General features: G+C 37.5%; 1 protein-coding gene across 1 annotated transcript; it reads left to right on the top strand.

The window, feature by feature from the left end:
* Positions 1-214: 214 nt before the first annotated feature.
* On the top strand, positions 215-22,994 carry LOC129449176 (C-C chemokine receptor type 5-like). Its single transcript, XM_073871880.1, has 4 exons — positions 215-295; positions 11,017-11,068; positions 12,565-12,639; positions 20,174-22,994. Exons 2-4 carry the CDS (start codon positions 11,043-11,045, stop codon positions 21,246-21,248), a joined length of 1,176 nt encoding a protein of 391 aa, XP_073727981.1. The 5' UTR covers positions 215-295; positions 11,017-11,042; the 3' UTR covers positions 21,249-22,994.
* Positions 22,995-23,241: the final 247 nt, after the last annotated feature.

Genomic DNA, 23,241 nt, shown 5'->3' with positions numbered 1-23,241 from the left:
AAAGTAATATTAATACTTGTTGCTTCATAAAAGTAATTAAAGAAATATAAAGTTCATATGGCATCAGACATGGTGGAAACCAATCATGTCATTGCTATTGAGTTTTTGCCGTTGTTTTGAAACTAGTCCTACAATTTGCGACGCCCCTACCCTAATATAACCACAGGAAGTGTCAAAAACCAATGCCTTGACATAGGAAATAACTATTTATATTAGATCTTTTACCTCGTCTGATCTCATATCATCTCATCTTTCCTTCTCGAAGGTCACAGGTAATTCCATTTACGAAGATAGTGTGAGTATTCTGCACTTGTACTTAGTTATTGATTTTAAAGCTGAATAATAGGCACAGACATGCATGATTGTTAAGTGCAGTATTGTTAAGTGCTAACCTGCATCTTTATAGCAGATACCTGAGATCTCTTTTGTGAAAGAATGGTTTTACACTTTTGTTGAAAACATCATATGGAGACATTTTCTGTTAGAAGCTGGCCAAAAATCTGTAGGAAACTGTCACCAAATATACCTGAATGTCACAGGTGGTTTATACCACTAGTACATATTTGTAGTCCTCATTTGTGTTAGAGATCGTCTGTGTTACAGTCATCAATATTATTTGCACATTCGTAGATGTTCAGATGATTTTCTCAGGCAAACAGGTACAGTTTTGTTTCTTTTTATGTAAAGGGGTTTTGTTTTCTGTGTTGAATTAAAAATGTAAAATATGCACAGATGAGACACAAGCTATTAAAAATAAAATAAACAATTAAAATCAAATAACATTTTATTATTTAATTTGTAAGCAAATATAAAGGTTATTATATTACTGTTTTCTGTACTAGTAATTAGTGGTGCTTGCATTTATGTAAGGAATTGTTATCTTGCAAACTTATTATTGTGCTGCTGCTTCTTTTTATTCTAGACAAAACTTTGGTGTGTAACCCATCCTGTGTGGTTTGTCTTAGACTGATGAACGAGGGCTCAAATCGACCGCTTTATTAAGGATGGTGTGCTATGACTTCTATAAGCAAATTGGTGCATGATGTTCGCATAGGGGTGGAAAAAATCTATTTAATAGAAACGAGGGTTACGTTGGCGTCCAAATACCCACACTTGTGGTCTTTGCACTTGACCACTTGGCCCAGGTGTTCTATTGGGTGTGAAGATCCCAAGTGTGCATGCAGAATTATTCACCCGATGGGACACACTTAGCAAGTGTAAAAATGTCATTCCAGGTAATGGCATCATTTTGCAACAAAATGTATTTGTTTTTTGTTTTAGATACTTAAAAAAAATTTGTTTATTCAGTAGTCCCCAAATAAATGACGAAATTAATGTTTCTAATTATGTGGAAAAGCAGTTGCAGATGTTTTACAAGATACATAATGTTTGCACCAATGAAATGTGCAACACTTTCCGTTCTATGACCAAAATATGTAATATTCATTTATTAACCTACAATTACAAGTTTACGCGACATCTCCCAAGGTTTGGCCTAAAGTCTCATGAGGTACATCCAGAAAAGATTGGATATTAAGGGCCCTGCACTTTGCCAATTTTAAGACATGGGAAAGTTTTGTGCATATACTTTCTGTCGCGTACACGCACTCTCGAGTGTGCAAAACCACAAGTGTGGGTATTTGGATGCACCTACATTTGAAGATGTTAGTTCCTGTTGTTAGTTTCCCACAACAGGCCTACAACAGAGCCTACAGAGCTAAAGACCCTACAACAGGCAGTGGTGTAAAAAGTGTTGGCCCCCTTCCTGATTTTTTATGTTTTTGCATGTTTGTCATACTTTAATGTTTCAGATCATGAAACAAATTAAATTAAGGTTTTTATTTTGAAGTAAATTTAGCTAAATTCAATACTACATGGCCCTGTGTGAAAAAGTGTTTACCCCTTCTGTTAAATCATAACTAAACTGTGGTTTATCACACCTGAGTTCAGGTTCTTTAGCCACACCCAGGCCTGATCACTGCCTCACGTGTTCGCAATCAAGAAATCACTTAAATAGGACCTGCCTGACAAAGTGAAGTAGACCAGAAGGTCCTAAAAAGGTACACATCATGTTAAGATCCAAAGAAATTCAGGAACAAATGAGAAAGAAACTAATTAAGATCTATCAGTCTGGACAAGGTTATAAAGCCATTTCCGAAAGCCGTGGCGAAAACATGGAACAGTGATGAACCTTCTCAGGACTGGCTGGACGACCAAAATTACCTCAAGAGTGCAGCGACGACTCATCCAAGAGGTCACAAAAGACCCCACAACAACATCCAAAGAACTACATTCCTTACTTGCCTCAGATTTGCGCCTGATGCTGCATGCCAAAACATTACATCTACCGCCGGTTACTTTTATTTCATGTTTCTTAAGTGCAACAGAGGCTTAGATATTTATTAGGGCCGGGACTTTAACGCGTTAATTAAGATTAATTAATTACACAAAAAATAACGCGTTAAACATTTTAACGCATTTTAATCGCACTTATTAACAGAGTCATTCGTAAATGCTACAGACATTGTTTTAGTTCGAGAACTCCGGGGTTGTGCTGCAGTGTAAATAAAAGTAGACGGAACCTAAACGAACAGCTGATTTTAACGTGACAACGCATCAATTTCAAAGTAAAAATGGTTTGCAACGGAGGTTTTGCCCAATAAACATCTACCAACAAACTACAGATTATTTTAACATGTATCGTAATGTCTGTTATATGTTAATGTTTGAGTATTGTTGGGTTTAAATATTGTTGTAATGTTGTTTTGTTTCAATTTAATTAGCTTATTACGAGTTTAATTTAAGTTTTGTTTGCTACTTTAAAACGAATTTCGTTTCAAATAATTTGTCTCGTAATTATAAACAATGTTTTGTTGTTAGGTTTTGTGAATATAAATTAAAAAGAACATTAAAAGCAACACCGTGCATCTCATTGATGCATATGCTTCCGAATGCCAAAACATGCAGTGAGTAAATCACTTACTTTTCAAAAAATCTGCCTGGCAGTGCCCAGAAATTAAATTTACACGCGCATTTAGAGCATAATGTAGCAGCACGTTTGATTTGCGGTGTTCTTAAGACTTTTAAAAATCAACTTCATATTAATTTTAATAGGCTACTTTGACGGAGGACAAGCACAGAGAACAACGACGGCAGGTAAAGGAAAAAAGTTAAATGGTGTTTTTCTGACGAATAGAGTCAGTTTGTAAGAACATTTTTAAATGGACTATAAGATCATCAATATGAACTCTGAACAATGAACTATTATAAACATAACAGCAAGAAAATCTGAAGAGGAACTCGCAACATTAAAGCAATAAGCATTTATGTAGGCTAAAGCTATATATCACCTCTTATTTTTTAATTTAGTTAAGTTTCAATGGTAAGACTAAAGGCGCGTACATTATGCAGCGCTTTTCACATCCGAATCCCACTTAAGAAAACTATAATGTGGAAGTTAAAAATGTGCATAACATATTTTTATATATTTTAATATAGGCTATATAGTATATGTTTTGTTGTTTTTATACGTGAGGTGGGGGATCCGCGCAAATAGGTACCGGAACACAGACAGTCAAAACCCGAGAATCCCGAACCCTACAATTATTAAAAAAATGACTACTTTAAGAAATGCGGGCCAGGAAGCGGGTCGGGTATAATATATATATATTTTCTTTACGGTCCGAGTTGCGGGCGGGTTAGATGAAAACCTCGGTCGGGTTCTGGTTGTTTTGACCCGCGCATCACTGGTAAGCGTCGATAAGAGCATGGTTGTGTGTAAGCTATGCAACAAGGAATTCACATATCACCGCAGCACATCTCAATGCAAAACATACAGCAGCTAGCGTGGACATTAGCCCGACTCCGGGTACAACGACTTGGTTGAACAAAAATAAACAATATTTTGTTGCTTAAGCTTATGTATTCAGTCATTATTCATGGTACACTCTTAGAACGAATGTGTTAAAAACAACACATTAGTGTTGATTCTGGGACAACACACTAACTGCGTTATCCTGGAATCTCTGTGTTATTATTGAAACAACACATTTTGTGTTACTTTTAACACAACATGTGTTATACTTGAACACAAAATCAACACAAAATGACACATAATGTGTTAAAATTACACATAATGTGTTAAAAGCTTACCGCACAATGATGTGTAAACAATTAACATATCCATCCTTTCTAAGAGTGTATACAAAGAGTGTAAAAAAATTACTTCTTAATGTTCTCAGGTCAAATATTTATATGTGATTAAAATGCGATTAATTTAGATTAATTAATTACAAAGCCTCTAATTAATTAGATTAATTTTTTTAATCGAGTCCCGGCCCTAATATTTATATAACGTTCTTGGTAGACGTTGACAATTCTTAGTATTTTTTCTGAAAACCCGGCTTTTTAAGAGTAAATGGGTTATGTTCAGTGTTCGTGACCCCACCATAAGAAAGAGACTGGGCAAAAATGTCCTGTGTAACAGCCATACACGGTGAGACTGGCTGAATGATGAGTGCTTTAATTAGAGACATGTGCACTATAGACCCCTTCAAGGTTTGTAAACATTGAATGACTATCGGGTGCGCGCGCAGCATGGGGTCAAACTGTTCATACAATCGAGGCTTTAAAATTTAATCTAACAGGGCTGAAAAATGATGACTTACCTCAAATGAAGTGAGCACTACAAACACAAGCCTCTTTGATATTTGCATTGTCTCAGTCTGCACGTTAATTGCTTGCAGCCGCAGATGTTGTATTTTTTTGTTTTTGAGATTCTGCATGAATCACGAAAACTTAACGGAAGACCTGGTGCGATTTTCATAGCCCACGACGTAAGTAGGCATTTTTTACGATACCGAATAACACGCAACTCAATCTGCTGCAATGACTTTTCTGACCCTGACATGCGCAGTGGGAACCAACTGTGATGTGAACGGTGAAGGGGTCTACTATAGGTGCAGTGTTAATGTTTCATCTCTGTCCGCCATGCCTACGCACAATATGTTGCTATCATCCATCCGCCAAACAACACAGATATCTTCATAGATTTTATCTATTTGTTGTTTTTCATCTCAACGCACTGGCATTACATCAGTAAACGAGGGAGCAGCAAACTCTTTTTTGTGCAATAACTTTCGTACACAAAACTTGTTTCAAAATAAAAGTTCCGTTTGTTTACACATGCGCACAATGAACTCTTGCACATTTTCTGCATTCAACAGTCAGTGTCATATTACAAAATAATAATAATAATAATAAGCAACATAATATAAAATTATTTAATTAATGAGAACATAAAACTCAACACCCCCACTTGTTCTCATCATCTTAAACCATGTACAATATCATCACCAATATTTAGTTCCCAAACAGAAAACCTTTGAACTTTAGAATTTTAACTTTCGATACAGATTTTGTCAAAATGTCTGCCACCATGTTTTCTGTTGGACAGTAAACAATATTTATTCTTCCCTCATTGACAGCATCACGAATAAAGTAATATTTTACATCAATGTGCTCAGATCTAGATCTATTCACTGGATTTCTACTGCAATGGCCCCCTGATTATCACCATACATCGTGGTGCAAGTGTAAACACTACTTTCCATGCCATTTAGCAGTTGAGTTAGGTACATGCTTTCCTGAGTAGTGTTTGCTAGGCCAACGTATTCAGCTTCACAGGTCGCCTGTTTCTTGGACTTCCATGAAATAGCAGGGCCTTGTTCTGTCAGGCTGAAACAGTATCCTGAAATGCTACGCCTATCTTCTACAGAAGATACCCAGTCTGAATCACTGAATGCTCTTAGACTTAAAGTCCTGTCTGTTTTCTTAAAACACAGCTCATAGTCAGCCGTACCTTTTAGATATCTCAGGACATGTTTAGCAACTACTAAGTCATGTGTTTTAGGCTTTGCAAGGGTTTGTGACAGTTTACTGACTATCCAGCTAATGTCTGGTCTGGTACAGGTCATTGCATAAATCAAGCTTCCAACAAGTTCACGGTATTCTCTGGGGTTCTCAATCTCGTTGTTGTTTTCTTCCTCATTCCTGTTACACTCCACTTTTAATTCACTTGGGGTAGCTTTTGGTTTACAGTTTGACATTCCAACCCTTTCAAGCATTTTGAGAATGTACCTTTTCGGACTCATTTTAATCTCTCCCTCTTTTTGTTCGAACTGAATTCCCAAAAAACAAGATATTTTCCCCAGATCCTTCATGTTAAATTGGGACTTCATCATTTCTTTAAAACTGTTGAGCTGATCCTCACTGCTTGCTGCAATTATTAGATCATCTACCCATATGATCACTATGATCCCACTGCGCAAAGTGACGTCGGAATTACATCTTTTTCATGTCATTTTTGGACGTCCGAATCCGTTCCATAAAAGGGGTTGTTTTGTAACGCCAGGCGACGTCTTTTTTTCAACGTCTTCTGCACTTCTAAAGGTTAACATCCGTAGGACCTCAGTGTAAGGAAAACAGACATGAAAAAAGCGAAAATAAAGGATTGTCTGCACTACACCCATTCATTGCAACACCATAACACTTCAGTCATTTCCTGCCGGCCGTGGGATTCGAACTACCGATCTCTGGGTTACAAGCAAGTCTCGCTTTCCACTCAGCCACACGGCCACATCTTAGCTTTATAAATAAGGCGTTATAAATAAGTCAACGTTATGAGAATATCTGAGAATATTTTCATATTAAATTGTTAGTATGGTCATATACTTTTAATATAACGAACTACACATTTAATTACAGATTTTTAAGTGTACATTTAGATGAATTTGTATATAATTCAAGAAAGCAGAAAAAACAGCACTGTATAAATAATATAGACTATTCGTAAGTATTAATCATGTTGGTACAATAATGCTGATATTGGTAAATAAACACATTTTTATAGGCCTAATCATGTAATATAGACATAGGCCTGTCATAGATGTCCAAATGACGTCCAAAGAATTACCAAGTTTAAACGTCAAATGTTGGCCGTAAAAATGGTGTCTAAATGACGTCCAAAAAATTACCCAGTTCAAACGTCAAATGTTGCCGTAAATATGACGTCCAAATGACGTCCAAAAAATTACCAAGTTCAAACGTCAAATGTTGCCCGTAAATATGACGTCCAAGTAGTGGACCTAGTTTGGACGTCGTAAAGATGTCCAGAATTGGTCATGGACCGACGGACCCAATATAGACATGATCTGCACGTCTATCCGACGTCCTGTGTTTAGTGGGATTGTCTCATTTTCAATCTGCTTCTATACACACAGTAATCAGACTGATTTCTCTCAAAGTTGTTTTGTTCCAAATGATCATTTAAAAGTTTGTACCAGTTTCTTCCAGACTGTTTTAGACCATACAGAGATTTCTTCAACTTGCATACTAACTTGTCTCCTGTGTCAGATGTCTCTTCAAAATCCTCTGGTTGTTCTAAGTATATGTCTTCCTCTATTGGAGCATGTAAGTACGCCATTTTTACGTCCATCTGATGAACAAAGAAGTTGTTCTGAGCAACTATATGCATTAAGTTCAGCGGAGCATTCTTCGTTCTTTTCCCCGTTTACTTCTCCGGTAGACAGTATTGTTTCTTTTAAACCCAGTATTCTCAGATGACCAAGAAATTTTATTTCCCATAACTCGTAGTTATTTTCGTCTCCGTCGAAGACTAGCCTCTGCCATCTTCCTCCAGTAGCATTGGCGCGCCTGGGCCCATAACCTGTTAATGTTTCATCTCTGTCCGTGAGTTGTTGCTTGAACTATTGTTTGATGTGTCAGCAGTGCCGACTCGCTAATAATCAGGTGGGTATGCCAGAGTCCTGCACGGGTCCATTTTTGGAGCCCCACTCCCGCCCGTACCCGCAAAGTTCAGAACCAGATCCGACCCGTCACCCATGATATCCAAATTAAATCCGCACCCGCCCAGACCCATTAATATTTGGCCCGCTACCTGACCTGTACCTGCATAAATCACACATGCATTATTTTTTTATCTCGTACCTCTCCCAACAACAGAATGGGCTAATGAAACAGGCTAAAGTGTGCTTTGATTTGCACCGTTCAAGTAGCCTACCATCAGCACCCAAAAAAGCTATGGAACTTGATAACTATACACAAATAGACCAATTAATGAAAAAAGAACAAGAAAAAATACAACCTACACACCCCCTGCTGTGCTTGTACAACTCTCAAAATGCTTTCTAAGACAGTGTTTCCCAACCCTGGTCCTCGGGCACCCCCTCCCAGAAAGTTTTAGATGTCTCCTTATTTAACACACCTGATTTAACTCATCAGCTTGTTAGGGACACATGTTTACCATTTTGGAAGGAGGCTGATGAGTCAAATCAGGTGTTTTAAATAAGGAGACATCTAAAACTTTCTGGGAGGGGGTGCCCGAGGACCAGGGTTGGGAAACACTGTTCTAAGAGAAGACGTTCCCAGTTTCCGGCTGTCAAAAACTTTATGCCACGCTCGCTCCAACTAGGCTACGAGAAGCATCAACAAAGGTCGCAGTGGTGGTGACGTGATGAGTCAAATGTCATATGTTGTGGGTGTAATGGTAATTTAGACATACAAATATTGCACATATTTTCATTCGTGCTACTACCTGCCCAAAGAGAGTTAATTATCTGCCCGAATCTCCGCCTGTGAATTTTGGAATTTTCTTTTTGGGTTTTCATTCGTTTGATTTCTTGTTTAAATATTTGCCTGGTGTTGCGCACCTCCGCAACGTGTGGCTCAACTCTTCATTTGTGATGTAAGACAAGTCCGCATTAAGTGGCCTGCTCCTGGAAATAACTGTGGGACAGAGTATTAATCTGTGCGGTCATTCGCCACCCATGCACTGTTTCAACCGGAGGAGGTTTGTGGGGTTGTATGGAATATTTACGGTTGTGTGAATGAGCTTATGTTGGTGTGTGTGTGTGTGTGCGTATGTGAGAAAAACATGGTGTTTAATATTTTCATGTATGGGTGTGTGTGTATTAGAGAGCCTGTATAGTTTGCATGGGTAGGTGTGTGCATGTGGTTAATGGATTAGAGTCTGGTTGAGGAATGAGTAATGTTATGTTATTTTGTTTAGTTTATTCTGTACAAATTATGATGTCATTTATTTCTTTATTTTTTGTTTATTTGATTTAATATTGGTTTGTGACGATTCAGTGTGTTTATTGGTTTGCTATTTTGTGGAGCTGTGATACTTCATTTAACTGTTAGATCGGTCAAGGAGGGGTGCTAACCTCCCCAAATACTCAGTAAATAATAAGGGGTTTGATGTGTAATCTTTTGTTACCTGGAACACGTGTGGTGAAGTGAGCCCAAAAAGTTTATATTTGAAGAGTGTAGTAAAGTGAAACTTGGGTGGGGGGGTAATTTCTCTCTGCCATCTGATATGTACCTCTAATGTTTGGTGCCCATTCCAGCTTGTTTTAATATGAAGCTGCTGAATTATAAGACATGGAACTGTTATTTTATTCTCTTTATTAATAATGTATTGTTATTTTTGCTTTCCCATCTCTTCTGGATCTTTGTGGGAATGAACCTGTGTGCCTTTATCAATACTTATTTCCCTGAGTGACATTCCCAGGGTAGGGTAGTCGGTGTTACAAAGACTCAGGTGTTTAGTTATCTTTAAGAGGTCCCGACCATTACTTTGGTAAATGCAATTGCAAATGCAAAACATTTTGGAAGGTGTGTGTACCATTACGTCTTTCGTAAAAATAACACAGCATTTCGGAAAAGGACATCAAAACACACCAGCAAGTCTACCTCTGAATGGCTGAAGAAAAATAAAATGAAGACCGAATCAAAGTCCTAACCTCAATCCTGTGACATGACCTTAAAAAGGCGGTTCATGCTCTAAAACCCTCCAATGTGGCTGAATTAAAACAATTCTGCAAAGTTGAGTGGGCCAAAATTCCTCCACAGCGCTGTTACAGACTCATTGCAAGTTATTGCAAATGCTTGATTGCAGTTGTTGCTGCTAAGGGTGGCCAAACCAGGTATTAGGTTTAGGGGGCAAGCAGTTTTTCACACATGGCCATGTTGTTTTTTATATAGATTTTGTTTTCCCTTAATAATAAAAACCTTCATTTAAAAACTAAAAAAAGAGCAGAGCGATGCAGCCTTTTATATTGCTAAGCAACCACCGAGTCAGCTGTCTTGTCAATCAAATATTGAAGCGTGAGTGCTCTTTTGCTGTTAACTGTCATATTAGCAAAAACTTTAAAAAGAGGGCGCTTGCTCTTTTTCAGCGCTCCTTCAAAAGTGCTTGCTGCGGCTGGCGGCAAAAACTGGAAGGCGCTCGGCACGCATAAACAGCGCGCAAACGCTCCCTGCCCATAGAATATCGTTCAATAAAGGCGTCTGCAACTGCCATAAACGCTTTTGGTGTGATCGACCCCTCAGTTGTACCCCTGGGGTGTAAGAGGTGCATGTCATAGAGGATTGGTTTTTATCATTCATACTGACAAGCAGCTTATGAATTATGATTATTGGCAGCTGCTAACCCACTTCCAAACAGGGAGATTTTTTACTGCTCTTATTTTGTTTACTAAATGTCTTGTGTTCTAAATTAGGGTGACCATACGTGCCATTCTTCCTAGACGCGTCCTGGCCAGGATTTCGGTGTATCTTCCGGAAGTCGTATTTGTTGACCGCATACGCCATTCAATTAAAAACATAAGACATACAATCGTAGTTTCATTCTTACCTTAAAATTCTTACCTTTTTCATTCTTAAAATGTAACAGTTGCTTTTCTGTAATAATAATAATAATAATCCTCTATGACGTATGCGGTCGACAAATACACACCGAAATCCTGGCCAGGACGCGTCTGGAAAGAATGACTTGTATGGTCACCCTATCTAAATGCATGTGCTAAAATTAACTTGGAACTTATACAACATGCTAAATAATCTGATATTCAATATGCTATATGGTATTTCTTTTCCCAACATTGTATATATTGTATATTTAACCAACATATGTTTTATATTTCTGGGGAATAGAAGAAATCTGATTCAACTATCAGAGAATGCATTCTACTGCTTTACAGCTGAGGTAAGACCACAACAAATGATGGGGTTTTTCAACCTATGATAGTAAATATGGACAAACCCAACTGTTGGGTTAAAATTAACTACAGTTAATAGAGTTAATAATGTTAATATAGTTAATAATGTCTATTTTTTCACTCAACCATGAGCTGAACACAGCATTATTTATTTTTTTGTTATTGTTGTTGAGCTTATCTCCAACCCTATTGCAGTGGGTACAGCGGAGCATTAAAGCCACAACTGAAAAAAACATTCAGGAAATCAGATGCAAAAACTGCTTTCCGTACTTGCAGAACCACAAAACACTGAAACATAAATTAACATACAGCACTGAAAGAGATTAAGAGACTAAGAGTTGATAGTTATTTGTAGTTTTTCTGAATTTACTATTTATAGGTTTGTGATAAATGGTCAAATCAGTGGTGGCTGGTGATTTTTCTTCCTATGGGTGTGAATTCAAAATGCCACTTGTCAAAATACATGCCTGTTGCACACGCGTTGAAAGGCACTCGCGGTCACAAAATACTCGCAAGACACTAATTTAACAGTAAACTCTGATTACACATGAGATTAAGCGAGAATCTGGCAAACGTGAGCATCTCTTTTATCATAAACCCTTTAGTCTCAACTTTATTTATTTTTAAATAAAAATTTTAGTCTGCAGCAGGCATGTATTTTGAAACGCACCGGAGTATTCAAAAATGCGTCATTAAGACGTAATAAAATATATAAGTCACAGTAGACTATACATTGTGTTTATTTAGAAAATTATTTCACAAAATCCAAGCCGAAGAACAGACATTTAATCTGGAAAGGCAAGTTATTCAACTAAACAATAGCAGAAAGAACAGCAGGCTGAATAGATGTCTGTAAGTTAAAGTAATATTATCACTAATAGTAATATTATATTATTATTTAAACGATAAACCATAGCATACAGAACTTACCTGGAAGGTTAAATAGGCTAAATTAATCGAACAAGCCAACTAGTGTGAAGTTCGCATACTCGTCATTCCACATTACAGAATCCATTGAATTACATAAATACAGAAGCATCATATAGCGGACCCTCGCGCCCATAGAAGGTAATATTGTCTCTTGCCTCATAAATGTCAAAATGAATTCATACCGACTTACAAGGCGCACCTGACTATAAGACGCAGCACCAGCCAAGTTATGAAAAAAACGTGGCTTATAGACCGAAAAATACGGTAAGCTTTGCATAGTGCGCTCTCGAAAAATAAGTCACCGGGTTATATTCAGTTTAAAAGAACATTGTATATTTTTTTCATGTTTTTAAAAAGATTAAAAGATAATGTTTGATGTAAGAGCTTTTCTGCATCTTGGCATGCTCTGAATCCTTCACATAACTTTTGGGTGAATTTGTCAATCCTGAGGTTTTGCTTTTGCTTTTACAAAAAATAATTCTAATACTCAACTCTAAACATGTTTATTAAAGACAAATAGTAACACACTTCCTTCCCTCTTTGTCATTAAAAGCACCTCTGCACAGTCTTCATGGACAAGTATGGTATCTAACAGTATCCCATACCCAGATACTTTTACATCTTCCAGGTGAGGCCATATTACAGCACATGTTCCTATAATGCAATGATTAGTTAAGATGAAGATGTTTTAGTCACTACTGACAGTGGAGCTGTGCTCTATAAACTTTGCGGTAACACTTTACAATAAGGGTGCACTAATAATCATGAATTCATGCTTAACTAATGCACAAATAATACTGAATTAATGTATTACTAATGATTATCTAAGCTATTCATTAGCTATTCATTAATGATTGCCTCATTAGCAACTAATGAAGATTCTGTCTGATTAATATATTAGTTCATATATGAACTGTTATTAATTAAATATGTAAGTGTGGATTAATTCCATCATCACTTCTTTCGTGGACTAGGAGTGTTGGTTAATTTGTTAATTGCCACAATGAGCCAAATCCTTATATTTCAACTTCCAGATAATACACGTAAACTGATATGCATTAATACATTGTTAATTGCAGCATTGGTAGTGTTGTAATTAATACTATTACTAAATAATGCAACCCTGTATCGCGAAGTTGCGTGGCTATTTCGCGCATGGTCCAGCGTGGCGGTGTCGCGCTTTGCCGCGTTTGAGCGTGAGCATGTCACGCTTTTCTGTTTGTGTCACTGTCACGTATTTGTTACTCAACTTTTTTGTCCTATTTTCTTACCATTGTCGCTTCGGTTTAGGGTTAGATTTGGTGCTTGTGTTATATGTCACTTTAAGTATTTGTCACTTTAAGTATTGGTTTATAAAATAAAAAGATACAATACTTATTCTTTTATATTTTCTAAACTTTAACCAATTGTCACCTGACGTTGGGGTTAGAGTTTGTTTAGGTAAGGATGTCATTTTATGTAAATCTAACCCTAAACCGAAGCGACAATGGTAAGAAATTAGGACAAAAAAGTTGAGTAACCAATACGTGACAATGACACAAACAGAAAGCGTGACATGCTCACGCTCAAACGTGGCAAAGCGTGACATTGTCACGCTGGTCCATGCGTGAAATAGTCACGCAATTTCGTGATACTGGGTTGAATAATGAGTTAATAAAGATGTGCCTCAACAAGTAAAGTCACAACATAATGATATATTTGCAAACCATTAGCTAATGATTAATTAATAATTAATGACCATCACTAGAGTTTATAAAAGCTATTTATTAAACACCGTTTCCAAAAACATTGCTAAAAACACATTTCCATAACACACTACATTTAAACACAACATTAAAACATAAAAAATAATATAAAATGAAGTCTGTCAGTCGTACAAGTGAATGGTAACAAACTCTGATAGACAAAAAACATGCACAGACAAATCCAAATGAAATCCTGCGGCTCGGGACGACACATCGATGTCCTAAGACACGAAACGATCGGTTTGTGTGAAAAACAAAACAGTATTTATATAATTTTTTACCACTATCCAGAGCAACACGTGCATTCAGTTCATCGTCTTATTCATCTAATGTTTAATGGCGGGTTGCGAAACAACTTCATAGGTGCATACCGCCCCCTACTGTACTGGGTGCACGGCATGAGGGCGCTTATAAACTATACGGGGCTCCCGATACAGTAGGTGGCAGTATGCACCTATAAAGTTGTTTCGCAACCCGCCATTAAACATTAGATTCAATTCAATTAAATTCAATTCAATTTTATTTATATAGCGCTTTTCACAAATGTTAATTGTTGCAAAGCAGCTTTACATGAGTAGATGTAAAGGAGTACAGAAAATCAATAGATAATATAAGCAGTAGAACATAGCGGCTAAGGTTAAACCGTACAAGCAAGCGTATTAAAAGTGTTACATATACAGTAAAGTGCTAAGCTAAGCCAAAGTTGGCTGACTCTCCCTGGGACTAAAAAACCCCTAGGAAAAAAACCCGGTGGGAAAAATCCTAGAAGGATTATATATATATAGATAGATACGGTAGGGATAGGAAGCGGGTAAGCGAATTAAACTGGTTCAGCCGGTGGTCGTTGGTCGAGCATCGGCTAGGCATCACGTTGAAGGACAGCCAGTAGATCAGTGGTGCGATGACCTTCACAGCAACAGGAACTGGGTCTGTTTGTGTCATTGTCCTCGGGGCCGAGGGCGAGACAGGGAGACAAAAACAGAGTTCTATTAGCGTAGGGGCCGTTCGCATGTAATGCAAGTGTCATACATTATGGTTGTTTAAGTCAGCTCATTATGGTTGTTTAAGTCAGGTCACTATTGCGGCAATAGTGTATTACCCATATGAGGTGTGTGAGTGCTTTGTTCTAGACAAAATAACTACTGCGGGAAAAGTACATTTACTGGACATATTTTATGTGAATGTTTTGTTAAAGAAGAATGTCTTAAGTTTAGATTTAAATTGATCGACTGTGTCTGATACTCGAACATTATTTGGTAAATCATTCCAGAGCTTAGGGGCTAAGTAGGAAAAGGATCTACCACCTTTAGACACTTTTGATATTCTAGGGATAATTAAGAGACCCGAATTTTGTGAGCGCAGTTTACGTGGTGGATTGTATTCTGATAGTAGTTCTTTAATATACGAGGGCGCTAGGCTATTTAAGGCTTTGTAGGTAGTTAGTAATATTTTAAATTGTATGCGATATTTAACTGGTAGCCAATGTAAAGATGCCAGAATTGGACTAATGTGGTCATACTTTTTAGATCGAGTAAGCACTCTTGCGGCGGCGTTTTGAACCAGCTGTAGCTTGTTTACCTGATTTGCATGGCATCCCCCGAGTAACGAGTTACAATAGTCTATTCTAGAGGTCATAAAAGCATGGATAAGCTTTTCTGCATCTGATGCAGATAGCATATGCCGTATTTTTGAGATATTTCTAAGATGGAAGAATGCTGTGCAGCAGACGTTGGAGATATGACTATCGAAAGATAGATTGCTGTCGAACATTACGCCTAAATTCTTAACCGTGGAAGATGGCACCACCGTGCAGCCATCTATGGATAACTTGTAATCTGACATACTATGTTTGTAGCGATTTGGTTCAATAATAAGTATCTCAGTCTTACTGGAGTTTAGCATAAGAAAGTTATGTGCCATCCAGTCCCTAATATCACTAATGCAGTCTGTTAGCTTAGCAAACTGGTGGGTTTTGCTAGGATGTGACGAGATGTAAAGCTGGGTATCATCTGCATAGCAGTGAAAACTTATGTTATGTTTCCTGATAATGTCTCCTAGAGGTAACATATATAACGAGAATAGTATAGGGCCTAAAACTGATCCCTGTGGTACGCCGAATTTAACCGGGGAGTAATATGACTCTTCCTCATTTACATAAACAAAGTAATAGCGATTGGTTAGATACGATCTAAACCAGGCTAACGCCTGACCACTAATGCCAACATAGTTTTCTAGTCTACTGAGTAAGATTCTGTGATCTATTGTGTCAAAGGCTGCACTAAGGTCTAGTAATATAAGGATTGAGATTTCACCACGATCGGATGTTAATAGGAGGTAATTTGTAACTCTAAGCAGCGCTGTCTCTGTGCTATGGTGGTGCCTGAATCCTGATTGGAACTTTTCATATGTATTATTATTCGCTATGAATGTGCGTAGCTGGCTTGGCACTACTTTTTCTAATATTTTAGAGAGAAAAGGTAGGTTTGAGATAGGTCTAAAGTTATTAAGATCTCCCTGGTCAAGGTTTGGTTTTTTAATGAGCGGTCTAATAAATGCTAGTTTGAAAGCTGATGGAACGTATCCTAATTCTAGAGATGAGTTAAAGATATTTAGTACTGTGTCTGACACTACATGAAATACCTCTTTTAGTAATTTTTTGGGAATGGGGTCTAGTATACAGGACGATGATTTGGATGACATTACTAATTTAGAGAGCTCTTCTATTGTAGTAGGTTTAAATGACTCAAGATGTTCGTATGGTAATCTAGAGGTAAATGTACTATTGGGTATAGTGGTGGCCGCTTGCATAGTTTCAATGTTTTCCCTAATAAACATAATTTTGTTAGTAAAGAAGTCCATGAAGTCATTACTATTGTGTTGGAGTTTACTATTTGTTTCTGTTTGTTCTTTGTTTCTAGTCAGTTTCGCAACTGTGCTAAATAGGAAACGAGGGTTGTTATGATTTTCTTTAATAAGCGTACTGAGATAGGTAGATCTGGCAGTTTTAATAGCCTGTCTGTAGTGTTGAACACTCTCTTTCCATGCTGAACGCCATACCTCTAACTTTGTGCTTCGGTAGTTTCTTTCCATTTTTCTGGCTACTTTTTTAAGGGCTGCAGTATGATGATCATACCATGGAGCTGGCGTTTTTTCTTTGATTGTCTTTTTTCGAATGGGAGCAACGGCATCCAATGTGCTAGTGCAAACGTTGTTCAGGTTTTCTATTATAATATCCAGATCTTCACCGTTATCTGCTACATGTTTCATTTGAGACAGGTCTGGAAGAGTGCTAATAAAGCTATCTTTAGTGGTGGAAATTATTGTTCTGGCTAATCTGTAGCATGTTGTAGACTGAGGGGTCCTATCTAGAAGTATCGTGTAAGACACAAGGCAATGGTCTGAAATGGCATCGCTCTATATTGAGTCCAAGCGACAGAATTAAGTCTAATGTGTGCTTACGAGTATGCGTTGGCCCTGATACATTTTGTTTAATACCGAGAGAATTAAGAACATCCATAAACGCATGTCCTAATGCATCTTTTGGGTTATCCACATGAATATTAAAATCACCAACGATAAGAGCTTTATCTACAGTGACTGTGAGTTCAGATAGGAAGTCGGCTATTTCTTTAAGAAAATCTGTGTGGTGGCCCGGAGGCCTATATATGGTAGCTAAGATAAACGAAAGCTGTTTGTTGTTACGATCGTTTTTTTCCATATTTAACAGTATTATTTCAAACGAATTAAATTTTAATTCGGATTTATTGTTTACTTTGAATATTTTGTTGTATATTGTAGCTACACCACCCCCTCTCCCTTTTAGACGAGGAACGTGTTTATAATAATAGTCTTGTGGGGTGGATTCGTTTAAACTGATGTAATCGTCTGCTTTAAGCCAGGTCTCTGTTAGACAGAGTGCATCTAAGTTTTGGTCAGTAATTATTTCATTGATAATTGGTTCTTTATTGGTAAGCGATCTAATGTTAAGAAGGCCGAATTTTAACATTTGAGTTTCATCTGTTAATGTATTGTGTTCTAATTTTATGTTAATAAGATTTGTACGAGGTAAACGGTGCTCTGTATTTATTTAAACTCTAGTGACTGTCAAGACTGGATAAAAAACTCACTGAAGCAAGGATCCAATTGCAGATAACTTAAATTTTAATAAAGACAAAATAATGGACAGAGAAAACCACTGGGCAAGCCAGGGAGCAAAAACACTGGAGAACACTCGGGGACTCAATCCACTGCTCTGCCGGTCACAATAGTCCAATGATCAGTCCAAAGCTCTCCGCCGCTGAGAGGAGTCGATGATAGAAGTCACAGACATGCACTGGAGATCGCGTGCCCAGCTCGATGAAGGGGAACCACCGATTCGAATCGGGGAGATGAGAGTTGACAACCCAGCTATACTGCCGCCTGAAGGCTGGACACCAAACGATCCGTCACAGTACTACTGAACAGCAGGAAATACCAGTACTCTGGACAGCGCACAGCATGTAGTCCGGTGGATACAGCAGAGCGGCGTAGAGAAGCTCACACTGTGTAACACAGCCACGGCCACACACGAGAGACAGCAGGGTAAACGACCGGCAGGGCAGAGAGAGATCTAATAATCCACTGAAGCGGAGAGGAGCGGAGGTGCTGATGTCCTAATGAGAGGTGAATGACAGAAAGCAGACAGAGCAGGCAGAGCAAAAATGACAAAAAATACAAAAAGGGTCAAAAATAATATAAATCCAACACAGGCGGCGAACACGACATGACAAGACTGAATAACATAACAATGACGAACTCGCAAGGAGCAACTAAACACAGAGAGCTTAAATACCAAACGAATGGGGAGACAAATAAGAAACAGGTGATGTCGCAGGTGCATGAAATCAGTGCTGATGAGATCACTCCGGTGGCAGACGCGCATGTGAGAGCTGTCAAAACACAAAACACACACACAGAACAAAGCAACCGAAACAGAACAATCGAAAAGACCAAAGTCATGACAGTGACGGTCATTAATTATTAATTAATCATTAGCTAATGGTTTGCAAATATATCATTATGTTGTGACTTTACTTGTTGAGGCACATTATTATTAACTCATTATTTAGTAATAGTATTAACACACTACTAATGCTGTAATTAATAATGTATTCATGCATATTAGTTTACCTGTATTATAAGGCTTTAGATCATTGTGGTAATTAACAAATTAATTAACACTATTAGTTCATAAAAGAAGTGAAGATGGAATTAATCCACAATTACATATTTAATTAATAACAATTCATATATGAACAAATGTATTAATCAGACAGATTCTTCATTAGTTGCTAATGAGGCAACCATTAATGAATAGCTAATGAATAGCTTAGATAATCATTAGTAATACATTAATTCAATATTATCTGTGCATTAGTTAAAGGCGCAAAAGAGGATGTTTCCGCCGACTGAGGATCCAAAGACCGTTACTGAGTTTTTTAAATAAGCGCATGCACAAGAACAGCCTCCCTCCTTCACAGCTCATATCTAGGAAACGCCTTCCATAACTCGTGCACGAGTATTTGAACACAAGTGTTTGTTTACCACTGGCATATGCGGTGTCGCGTCAGTGGATTCATTATGTGAAAAGATATGATAATAAACACATAAGACGTAAAGTTAGATCAGTCGACGCTACTCCCATTTCAACTAGCGTGTAGCAGACTGGTCACTTACAACTACAGTACAAGAACAACGTCGATATACCTGAATAACAGTACAACAATAATTATTCCACAAAGAAAGAATAATCACTGTTACCTGTCAAAGAGAATTTTTGCGACCGGCGCGTCTGACACCTCGCTGTTCCTTCATGGCTCTCCCGTGTTGAATTGTTTCTCTAATAACGACTCTGGTTAGATAACATTCTTCTGACAATTTTCCCTTTTCTCAGCGACTTAAAAACTCTTTCTTTTGCGTCCTCCTTCGGGTTTCTTCTCTTCCATGGTGCAGATTCGAGGAGTAAAGCAGGAGCGAAAATGAAAACAAACCGAAACTTAAGACGGAGTTTCATGCGCTATGCGCATGCGTCACTCGTGTAACGTTACTGGAGCGCGCACGTCTCTCGCAAGAAACGTAATGGCAGTGATTGACAAGCCAGAGGGCCAATGACGATTGCGATGATTGCATCAACGATTGGCTGATGTTTATAAGGCCCTACCTTATGCACAGATGACATATATTAATTTTATTACTTTCAGTGCGCCTAATAAATAGTCTTTTATCATTTAGTAAAGACAGTTTCAGGTAATATTGCAAAAATGTATTAAACAAACATCCTCTTTTCCACCTTTAAGCATGAATTCATGATTTTTAGTGCACCCTTATTGTAAAGTGTTACCAACTTTGCTTAAATTATATTTTCCCTTTCTGCTTAAGTTTGAATGAACCAGAAAATGATGAGCCAACCACCTCTCCCTTATACGACTATAGTGGCTACTACAATGGTGTTGATGAGTCTATGTTTCCCTGTGATTATGGAGTTCGTGCTTCCAACATCCTGCCTGTGTTATACTCTCTGTTCTTCGTGATGGGTCTGCTGGGTAACCTGCTGGTGTTATGGGTGATCTTAATGGGTATCACCCTGAGAAGCATGACAGACATCTGTCTCCTGAACCTGGCTTTAGCTGATCTTCTGCTGGTCGCCTCTCTCCCGTTCCTTGCTCACTATGCCAGAGATCAGTGGATCTTTGAAGGCCACATGTGCACCATAGTTTTAGGCGTCTATCATATTGGATTCTACAGTGGGATTTTCTTCATTGTACTGATGAGTGTTGACAGATATTTAGCTGTGGTTCATGCTGTGTTTGCATTGAAAGCCAGAACAAAGACATATGGGATCTTAGCCAGTGTGGTCATCTGGATCATTGCTGTTGCAGCATCGTTTCCTGAGCTTATTTACCTTAAAATCAGTAAACACAATAATAAAACATACTGTCAGTCTTATCCAACAGATGATAACAACTCTCACCATTATGCAAACACTGTTGGTATTATTAAAATGAATGTTTTAGGATTAATTATTCCACTGTGTGTAATTGGATTTTGTTACTCAATGATTCTTCACAGACTCCTAACAGTTCGCTCTCACAGGAAACAGGCCATGAGACTTGTCATTGTAGTGATGGTTGCCTTCTTCTGCTGTTGGGCTCCATATAATATTGCAGCTTTTGTGAAAGCATTGGAGCTAAATAAGCTCATAGAGCCAACCTGTGGAAAAAGCAAAGCAATCACTCTTAGTCTTCAGATCACAGAAGCTCTGGCTTACTCACACAGCGGCTTAAATCCCATTCTCTATGTGTTTGTAGGAGAGAAATTTAGGAAACACCTTTTTAGACTCCTGAACAAAACACCCATCAGCAGATTACAGTTCATGAAGAGATACCTTACACAGGCTACAGGATCTGTTTATTCACAGACAACCAGTGTGGATGACAAATCAACAGCAGTGTAAAAGGAGATACAATTGGGAAGCAATTCCAGCCTTCTGAATTATTTTGTGGCTTCATGCTCTGCCGGCACATCCCTGGCTCCCGTTGCAGGCTGCACCTCACTAACTCCCGGTGCCATGTGCGTTGTGGGACGTCTGGGTTTTGGTGAAATAAACATTCAGAACTGTAAATAAATAAACGTGTATATTTAGTTTTATTAGTGATGTGAATTATTATAATTGCTGCAATATTGTGAATGTTGCATTTTACTTTTAAATACCGAGTCTTGCCTTCAAAGGCCGCTGCCTTAGAAGGATCCAGATCCTAAATTGGAATGCATAGACAATATATGGTTTCAGTTTTTGCATGTTTTTGTAGCAAATTCTCAACTCTACAAGCTCCCAAATTATTTAGTATGTGTTGCTTTACCTCATTTCAGCAACATTTTAAGTATTTTTTACTAACCATGCCTAAACATAATTTACTTAAAAATACAAACATGTACATACATGTTACTCACATATTATTGTAGCACAGTTTGTTCTAAATACAGTGTTATTATGGGATATTAATATGTTTTAAGCAACTTAATAAAGACCAAATGTAAGAGCATATCAAAACTTCTGCCAGTGTGCTATAACCTCAAACCCCAGAGCATAAAAAAGAAGGGGGTGTATTTTTTTCATTGTAGGGTTGTTGTGTTCACAAACTGCCAATCACACATTAAGCATGATTTTGCATAATATGTGCATTTATTTTCAGTTGTTTAAACACCTTCTCTTAAAATCTGCTTAGTAAAACTTAACAAATAGAGTAAAAATATGTTTAAGGAGCATAGCTTTGCAAACTGCGTCAGAGAAGTAACTTCTCCTTAACCTTTGAATTTCTTTTTAAAGATACCACAAAAAGCCACAAGACATGTTCTGCAGAGACAGAGAGAAAGAGAGATTTCCTGTGTGCTTACTCTCTAACACAATACATTGCTGACATGGCTATGTATATTTAAGGAAGTTGCACCAAGTTGCTTGGTCAAAAAAAATAACTTACCTAAACCTGTCAACTGTAAAACTTCAACTTGACACTTCTGACCACTTTTTATGTTATGTTATGTCTTTATATAACGTATTAAACAATGTTTCATATGTCTGAAAAAAAAAATTTGTGATAAGTTCATTCAAATTTATTAGGCATAATCTCCAGTATATGAAGAATGAGACCTGCATGAGTTCATTCATTGATTTTTATTTGATTGGATTTAGTGATAACACACAAAAACTACCACTTCCTTATTGTGAGGTATGTGCGATTGTATCAGCAAGCAAATGACACGCTTGGACCGCATGTTTTGAGGATCAACATCGACACAATCAACACTGTAACAATACAGCATCCTAAACAGCTAATAAGGAAATGTGCAAAATGCAAAGTGTATTGCTGCTACATTGAACACATCATTTCAGGTGTATAAAAATTAATCAGTCACTTTAATTCGATCACTGAAATAATGAGATTACTAAAATGTATAAACAACAGAAATCAGGAACACAAAATATTGATTTATATACACAAAAGGAATCACTATCTGCTATAAATCTTGTGTTAATATAAAATTATCATATGGCTTCAGTTCACAAGGCTTGCAACGGCAGTTGTTTGTAATACTTTTATACTGTTGTTTATTCGTCAATTTATATAATAAATACCCGTGATTGTACTTTTACTTGTGTGTTATGTTTTATATTGTTGAGAAGTGATTGGATGGTGTTAGATGATCCAAAATATCTTTAAAACCGTAAATGTTTATGAAGCCATTTAAAATTCGAACAAAGTCAGAATCTAATTTGACGCATAAGGCAAACAACCTTGAAACGTATAACCACAGGTTGTAAAAAGATGCATGCACAACCGAAGTGTGAGGTCGTTATTTTTTGACGACAGTCTTCATTTAAGCTATGCATTTGTTGAGCTGCATTTTAATAACCCGCTCAAGAAATTGCACCTTTATCTGTTTTATAG

Source organism: Misgurnus anguillicaudatus, chromosome 10 (assembly GCF_027580225.2).
Source record: "Misgurnus anguillicaudatus chromosome 10, ASM2758022v2, whole genome shotgun sequence".
NCBI classification, from domain to species: Eukaryota; Metazoa; Chordata; class Actinopteri; order Cypriniformes; family Cobitidae; genus Misgurnus; species Misgurnus anguillicaudatus.
This window is presented reverse-complemented; position numbering and strand designations above follow the sequence as displayed.